This window comes from Asparagus officinalis, chromosome 4, assembly GCF_001876935.1.
Source record: "Asparagus officinalis chromosome 4, Aspof.V1, whole genome shotgun sequence".
In the NCBI taxonomy this organism is placed as follows: domain Eukaryota; kingdom Viridiplantae; phylum Streptophyta; class Magnoliopsida; order Asparagales; family Asparagaceae; genus Asparagus; species Asparagus officinalis.
In genome coordinates this window covers 20,840,485-20,849,570 of record NC_033797.1, presented here as the reverse complement: position 1 = coordinate 20,849,570, position 9,086 = coordinate 20,840,485, and the positions used below count along the sequence as shown (strand labels likewise).

General features: G+C 38.1%; 1 protein-coding gene across 1 annotated transcript; it reads left to right on the top strand.

The window, feature by feature from the left end:
• On the top strand, positions 8,217–8,868 carry LOC109838317 (histone H3.2-like; the record flags this gene model as incomplete). The annotated part of the gene is made up of 1 exon (XM_020406768.1): positions 8,217–8,868. A coding segment is annotated over one exon (456 nt), but the record flags the coding sequence as incomplete, so codon positions are not given.

The following is a 9,086-nucleotide window of genomic DNA, read 5'->3' as shown; positions in this document are numbered from 1 at the left end:
GGTATAATAAAATCAAATCATTTAAATAAAATTTAGCAATGAAAATTTACGTACCATCTATGTAAAAAATCCAGTTTGTCGGGTCATTCTTACAAATATTTCTTGAGCTTTTATTTTTTGTGTATAAATATAACACCACCTATGTGTATGTATGAGTTGTGCGAGCCTTTCTTCCACCCACTCAGAAGCAGTTGAGGAACAACGCTTATACTTGAAAATTTGATTAACTTTTATTGATAAGCCCCTAAATAATAAAAAGAAATGGAAAAGCTTACCTTATGACCAACAGCTGCATGCTTTGATTCTTTTATAGGGTAAATTTCACAAAAACCCTCTTTAAGTTTGGGCATTTCTTATATAACCATCTTAACTTTTAAAATGTAAACAAGACCCCTTAAGTTTGGGTTTACAGGAAACCCACTTCAGTTTTTAGCGTTTTTCAAAAAAAAAACTAAAAGCATGAACCGCAAATTTTAATGCAAAAACATACTTAACTCAAGTTATAATGCGATCAATGTGAAAAGATTGAAGGAATGCTAATGCAACTTAATGGTTAGATGGCGATGTTGTCAACTTTAATTAAACACATATTATTTCTAAAAGAAATTAATTGTTATTTATCAACCCCTTTTCCAAATCCAACAACTCTAATCGAAAACAAATTATAAATAATTCCTTCTATTAATGCTAATCCAGAGCAAACACTCTTACTAACATAGATTACATCCTAAATTGAACAAAGAAATTGTTATATATTGAGCAAAGGTCTGAAGAAACTGCGAGAAGTATGGTGAAGAACATGTGTTGGAAGAGCTCAGGGTTCTGTTTGGGAGCTGCGCGGTCGACCGTGGTGCAAGGCCGGTCGACCGTGATCGTGCACGGATCTAGGATTTGTGCCTGGACTTAGCACGGTCGATCGCCACGATCGACCGTCAGACCCTATAGGCGATTTATGGTCTCTGTCGTTGGATCGCCGTCGACCGCAAGATTGGGGGCGGTCGATCGCCAATCGGGTCAAAGCCCAGTTTTTGTTTCCTGCTCTTATTTGGTTTTGGTGTTTGTATAAATACTAATACACGTTCTAGGGTTTCTTAAAGGCAAGAGTTTGGGATATTTGGAGCACAGAAAAGAGGTATTTTCTGAGCTATTTGATTAGGATTTATTTAGAGAGATTAAGAGCTTTGTTGGTGAGATTAGTTTGTTCCTTCGAGTGATTTATAATCTCAAGTTGTACTCTTTTTTCTATTAGTGAAAACTCCATCCCCTTCTTGTCCCGTGGAAGTAGGCAATTGCCGAACCACGTTAAAATTGGTATTTTGTGTGTGCATTGATTTTGGTTGGTTTTGGCCCTCATTGATCGGCAATTGGTTTGGTTCCTCGACACGATTTTTAACAACAATTGGTATTTTGCCCAACAATTAGTATCAGAGCTCGGGCTATGCTTGGGCTATTTGGAGGAGTAGATCGATTTTGGAAGCTCGTCTAGGGTTTCAGTTGGTGAGAATGGTGGGATCTTTTTGGTAAAGCTTCTTTCTTTTCTCAGTTTTGAATCTATTCTTCGTTTGTTTCTGCACTGGTTGTTGGTGTGTTGAGGATTATGGCCGAGAAAGAGGGAGTTGAGGGTGGTTCTTCAGGTGTGAAAATATCAAAAACTAGCCGTTACTAGCCGTTATAGGCTGAAAAGACCAAAATACCCCAAAATCCAGCATATTTGCGTATTTAGTTTTGTAAAATCAATTGAAAATAGTAAATCAGCTCCAAAAGTTATGAAATTTTGTGGAAAGATTCTAGACATGTATAATGACATGTTAGAGAAAGAATTTCTGAAAACTAATTTCCCAGTTGAGAGAAATAAATGTTTGAACACAGATTTTGGTGTGTTGAGGATTATGGCCGAGAAAGAGGGAGTTGAGGGTGGTTCTTCAGGTGTGAAGACTGTCCAAAGTTTGAGTATCCACTCGATGAAGATTGACGTGGAGAAGTTCAATGACACTAACAATTTTGGACTTTGGCGATGCGAAATCTTGGATGCGCTCAATGGGAAGAATTTGGAAGATACGTTGGAGTTGGACGGGAAACAGGAAGACATTGATGAGAAGGTTTGGAAAAAGATGAATCGGACAGCGTGTGGTGTGATTAGGTCTTGTCTCACTCAAGATCTAAAATATGATGTGATGAATGAGACTTCAGCTAAGAAGATTTGGGAAGTGCTAGAGAGCAAGTACTTGACGAAGAGCGAACCATGCATGTATATATATAACTATATATATACATAGAAACCAAATACGTGTGTGTATATGATATTGAGCTTAAGGTACTTAACACACATAATATAAAACCTAAACTAGATTACCCAAGCCGATCTTGATCTTCAATAAGCTTGACTTGGTACACTTGCGGATGAAGCTTGAACTTGATCTTTAACTTGAATTGTACGTTGCTTCACTCCACAATTCCGCCAACCTCCATTTGATATGATCGTTATGGTGCAATCCATCTATCCTCCAACGACGTTGTTTGTATATAATACATAGGAAAATACAAATACTAGACAAACAACATTAGTGGTAAATTGTTTGTTAAACATCATCAAAACAAGAAGGCCAACAATCTCCCCCTTTTTGATGATGACAAACAATTTACAAAAAGGATATATGCATGAAGGAAATGAATATATAAATTATAATTCACATGCATATAAACAAACAAGATAGATATACTCCCCTTTGACAACATCAAAAAGGGGACAAAAGAATTAAGAGAGCGAAAGCTCCCCCTATCAATAAGCATAGGTGAGTATAACATATAGAAAGATATAGGGATTGCTCCCCCTATCAAAATGCCATATAGAATATATGAAATGAGAATCAAGGCAAAAATATATGAGCAAGCATAGATGCTAAAAAACAACAAACATACAAAACGATAATGAGAACATAAAAACCGATGTATAAAATAGATTTATGAAATCAAAAGAAGAGAAACATGAGAATCATGTAAAAAGTTTTTAAATGAAAACAAATCAACCAATTGAAATCATAAATCAGAGTTTAAATCCAAAAACGTAAAATCAAATCATCATTGATTCAAAAATCAATAGAAGCAATTATATCTAGCTCTTGAGCTAGTAACAACCCATATAAATATGTTTAGCACCCGATAAACAATGTTTGGGAATAAACACCCAATAACTCCGGAGGGTTATATAAACATAGTCCTCTCATCAAAACAAAAATAATAATCATGAAAACAAAAGATTTGATACAAGAAAGATTGTTTTCATAACCAAAAGATTTTAAAGCATAATTTTCAAAACCAAGAAAAAGAAAGATAAAAACATTAAAATTCTTGGTTTAAAAAAATCAAATTTGTTTTGGTACCCAAGAATTCTTGGTACCAAAAGATTTAGGGACACGACCCCTATCATTTAAGCTCAAAGCCCTTGGGTTATGAACCCTTTTGGGCGCATTTAGTGCACGGGTCCGGTCATAGCAATAATTATGCAAATGACCCAATCGATTGCAATAAGTGCAATGAAGAGGATGCATTTGGTTATGTTGACCATGTGGATGTGCACGAGGAACGTTTAATGCGGATATGGTAATGTTTTTTTCTTACCGATTAATAACCGAACCGTATCCGTATCCGTTTTCAGAAAGTGGTTATGGTTATGGTAAGGGTCATATCCGAACCGTATCCGAACCGAATACACCCCTATCCATTAGTGATCATATGAACCACTACACGAAGCTTCTTACAGATTTGGCAAGTGTAGATGTTATTGTTGAAGATGAGGACAAGACGTTGCTATTGTTGAGTTCTTTGCCCGACGAGAAATATGAGATGTTTGTCCTTACTCTTATTAATGGGAAAGCATCTCTTTCATATAGTGAGGTCACAACTGCATTAGTGAATTACCATCTTAATAAGAAGGACAAGGAGATTTCTATTGAGCCGGTAGCGGGGACATTGGTTGCAAGAGCAAAGGGTTCAAACCGAGGTAGAAGGTCACAGTCTAGAGGGGCACATCTTAGAATTCGTAGGAATCAGTGTGTTTTTTTATAAAGAAGATGGACGTTGGAAAGCTGAATGTCCAAAGTTAAATGATCAAGCCAGGAAGAATAAGGGGAAAGATATTCAGGCTTCAGAGGTGAATGTTGTCAAGGCTAGTGGCAACGATTCAGATTCAGATTCTTCAGACTACTCATTATCTGCACTGCCGTCAGTTTGTGTTACCTACTCTATAGAGTGGATGTTGGACTCGGGTGCTACATACCATATTTTTCCTAGAAGGGATTGGTTCTCCAGCTTTCAGGAGTTGAAAAAAGAGGATTTCATGCTCATGGGTAATGATCATGAATGTCCTATTGGTGGTATCGGTACCATTCAGATTAGAATGAGTGACGGAGTGATTCGGGAGTTGGTTAGAGTGAGGTTCGTTCCTCAGTTGAAGAAGAACATCATTTCACTTGGAGGTTTGGAGGCAGCAGGCTATAGGGTGACCTTGGCGGATGCACGCTTGAAGGTTACATTTGGGTCCATGGTTGTGATAAAGACCGTCAGAATGAGTAACTTATACTATTTGCTTGGGAGCACGGTGATTGATAGAGCTCTGACGACTTCATTGGATTTGGCTAGATTGTGGCGTAGTTTGGTGCTGGGGTATTTGATTGGTGATGCCGTGCATAGGTTGTTAAGGAGTACTTTGACCTGCAGATGGAAGTCCTTTAAGCACATTGGGATGAGCAAGACCGTGGTGGAGTTTGACACTTCTATCCATCGAGCGAGGGGTCTTTTAGAAGGTGTTCAATCAGGCATTTGGGAGCCTTCCAAGGAGGCATCATTGGAAGGTAATCGTTTTGTAGTTTCCGCAGTTGGTGATTGTTCTAAGCATTATTGGGTCGTGACCAGTTCCCATTAGTGTAAAGTCCTAGAAGTCAACAACAATTGGAAGAAGTGTATTGGCAGAAAGGTAACTCGTTGTTCTAGCTTTGGTAGGGGTCCTTTCTTGCGTTTGTGCCGAGCTCATGGTAACTTGAAACACTTCATTGATGTGGAGACTTTGGGGCGACGAGATGAGATGACAGTTTCGATGGGTCGTTCCTTTCTAGAGGAGGATCGGCGTTGGTTGTCGAGCATTGGTTCTGGTTATGGAGTTTCGACATATTCAGATCATCTTAGTCATAGTCGCCAACAGCCGCATTAGGAGTTATTGGATCTGGTGGAACTGTTTCAGATTTTGGTTAGCGTCGGATATTTGGTTACCCAGCATTTGGTCACATCGAGGATGTGAGATTTGATCCGATTGCGCGTTTGGGATTCGGAGGCTCGTTTGATTATTGTTTGGGAACTNGCAGGAATGTCACTTTTGACTCTCAGCAGGTGAAGAGTGTTGATCAGGTTATTTGGACATCGCAGCAGGTGGAGGGTGATGCTACTTCACGTTGGGTGGAACTTATTCCACATACTCCAGATCATACTGCGTTTGGGATTCCAACTGAGGTAGCACAGGTTGGGGATCATTTGATTTCGGATGCAGATGATGGATTGGTTTTAGATTCGGTTGTAGCTGGTGCCTGGTGGACATGATTTGGATACAGCCATTGGTTCACCTTAGATGGAGGTGTTTGATTTGTATCAGTTTGGGGCCGCTATCAGTTGCAGATCCGTTGGCGATATTGGGGAAGAGTTACAGACTTTTCTATTTGATTGAGGGCCTTTGGAGACCGTTTGGGTGAACTACATAAATGCTTGATTCATTGGGCAAGAGGATACATCGGCAATCTTTATGATGCATCCAATTTAGTGAGTAGATACCGACGTTTGGATGAGTGTTCGCACTCCCGTTTGGGTCTCGACTTGTTGAGGATTGAGAAGTAGCAAGTGAGTCATTTTGCTTGGTTGGTGTCGGTTCAGTTTTGGTAGAAACTTCGTCGAGGTGGAGAATTGAAGAAACTGCGAGAAGTTTGGTGAAGAACATGTGTTGGAAGAGCTCAGTGTTCTGTTTGGGAGCTGTGCGGTCGACCGTGGTGCAAGGCCGGTCGACCGTGATCGTGCACGGATCCAGGATTTGTGCCTGGACTTGGCGCGGTCGACCGCCAGACCCTGTAGGCGATTTATGGTCTCTGTCATTGGATCGCAGTCGACCGCGAGAAAGCCCAGTTTTAATTTCTTGTTCTTATTTGGTTTTGGTGTTCGTATAAATACCAATACACGTTCTAGGGTTTCTTAAAGGCAAGAGTTTGGGATATTTGGAGCACAGAAAAGAGGTATTTTCTGAGCTATTTGATTAGGGTTTATTTGGAAAGATTAAGAGCTTTGTTGGTGAGATTAGTTTGTTCATTCGAGTGATTTGTAATCTCAAGTTGTACTCTTCTTCTCTATTAGTGAAAACCCCATCCCCTTCTTGCCCTCAAGTTGTACTCTTCTTCTCTATTAGTGAAAACCCCATCCCCTTCTTGCCCCGTGGACGTAGGTAATTGCCGAACCACGTTAAAATTGGTGTTTTATGTGTGCATTGATTTTGGTTGGTTTTGGCCCTCGTTGACCGGCAATTGATTTGGTTCCTCGACACGGTTTTCAACAACAATTGGTATTTTGCCCAACATGGTCTACAATGAGTATTCGCACTCTATGAGGTCACTCCATAAACCGTTACATCAAACCAAAGTTTAGTATATTGTATACGTGGACAACAATACAAACACTCAAAAAGAAAAGAAAAAACTGAATCCCACATGAACTACTTACAGCCCAACAATTTAGAAAAAAATAAGATTAATTAAATACATGAAACAGTTTCACAATATTAGTTTATTAATGTAATGAACTAACATGTTATAATATATGAAGTACTACAAAACAATCAATTTTTTTTAGAAATTATACAGAATACCCTCAAAAGTTTAAAATTACACAAAATATTTTGACATTTCAAATTTTAAAATAATAAACATGGAATCTAAAAAATAATAACAGTCCCGGAAGAATTTAAAATCAACAATTAACGCCCTCAATGTTTCAAAAATTATAGAAACACTCTCAATAGTTAAAAATAAAAAAACACTCAAAAATTTTAAAATTTCAAAACTTGCAAACAACAAAGATGAATTCAAGAGATTATTACTAGGCACATGAAAATTTAAAATGTGTAAAAAATAACCTCAATATTATAAAAATGGTAATTTTTTTTTCAAAAGTTAAAAATCACAAAAAACGTAAGATTTTAAAACTTACAATAAGCACATATCAAATCTATAAATTATCAGCAGATCGTTGAAACTTTAAATTTTACAAAAAACAATCCAATATTGTAATACTTGTAAAAAACACCCTAAAAAATTTAGAGTTGCAAGGAATAAAAGATACTATTTTTTGAATATTTTATAGAACAATTTATTTTTTTAACAAATTAGGAATATTTAGAAGGGATTTTCGTGAACTTTTTTTGTACTTTTATATGCTTATGTGGACATATAAAAGTGTACTAAAGTTAGCATTAATCTTTAATTTATGATTTTTTTAAAAAAATACATCAAAGAATAGGAACGAACTCCATATTCTCTTTTATGTTGTTTTATCTTACTTTTAACCAATCATCTTATCTTATTATCTTTAATTATTCATCTTCCTTTTATAACAATATTTTAAAAATATTTTTCACTTTTGTAACACTATTATCTCTCAAGTTAAACGTGATTTCATGTCAGTCCAAATAACATAATAATTCAAATTGGATTCAAATTTTTTTTGTTTTCTGTCAATTCAATTGTCAACATGAAATTTAAATTGAGTATAGCTCATTTAAATGAACATGAAAAAACAATCATAATGCCAAATGTTAGAGACATAAGTGAGCAAAAAAACATAGATATTAACGTTAAGTTATAAGAAAAATACATCGAGCAATGATCTAATGAACCCACAAGCTACAGATGTCCAATAAAATCCAAGCTAAGACGGAATAATAATTTCCCGTTACTCATAGTTTCACTTGACCCAAAACTATATATATTTCAATCAAGATAATAAACTATAGGAAATTATTTTATTGTTAAAAATGTACTTCCCTAACATCTCTGTGGAACCACCGTCCCAATATTTGATCAATTCCCCTCTCATCACGAAGTCCAACCGCGAATCTGAGAAAACACAGCTCACAGCCCACGGATCGCGATCCGCGTGCTTCCACTCCCCTCTAATTTAACGACCCCCGTATTTCTTCACCCCCTCATCCCAAAATTGAAAAACCCCTAAATCCCCTCTCAATTCAAAACCCTAAACCTCGCAAGTCCACCGGCGGCAAGGCCCCAAGGAAGCAGCTAGCCACCAAGGCCGCCCGCAAGTCCGCTCCGGCGACCGGCGGCGTCAAGAAGCCCCACCGGTTCCGCCCCGGCACCGTCGCTCTCAGGGAGATCCGGAAGTACCAGAAGAGCACTGAGCTCTTGATCCGCAAGCTCCCGTTCCAGCGTTTGGTCCGCGAGATCGCCCAGGATTTCAAGACCGATCTCAGGTTCCAGAGCTCCGCCGTCGCCGCTCTTCAGGAGGCGGCCGAGGCTTACCTCGTCGGGCTGTTCGAGGACACCAATCTTTGCGCGATTCATGCGAAGAGGGTGACGATCATGCCGAAGGACATCCAGCTCGCGAGGAGGATTCGTGGTGAGAGGGCTTGATGGGCGTTGGGCTTGTGTTTAGGCGTTTTATGTTTTGCGCTCTTAGGTTTAAAATTTGGTAGGCTTGGTGTTATCTGGTGTTGTCGTTGGTGATTGTGTAAAAATGCTGTGTTTGAAATATATGATGAAATGCTAGCTTAATTCTCAGTTTGTTTCCCATTTTTAGTAATGCCAGCTAAATTTCCAGTGTTTGTCTAGTAGTTGACGATTTAGGTGTTTCTTGTGATTAATCGACTCATTTGCTCTGCTATTTTCTGTTGCGGGTTTATTGTGTTGATCCCTCTATTATTTTCTTGTGATTTAGTAAGAGATTCCAATTTGAACTGTTAGATTCTCTATTCAATCAGTCAAAAAATGTTCGATCTGTTAATTTATCATTGTTCATCTAAATTTTAACCGGGATTGACCCAAAGT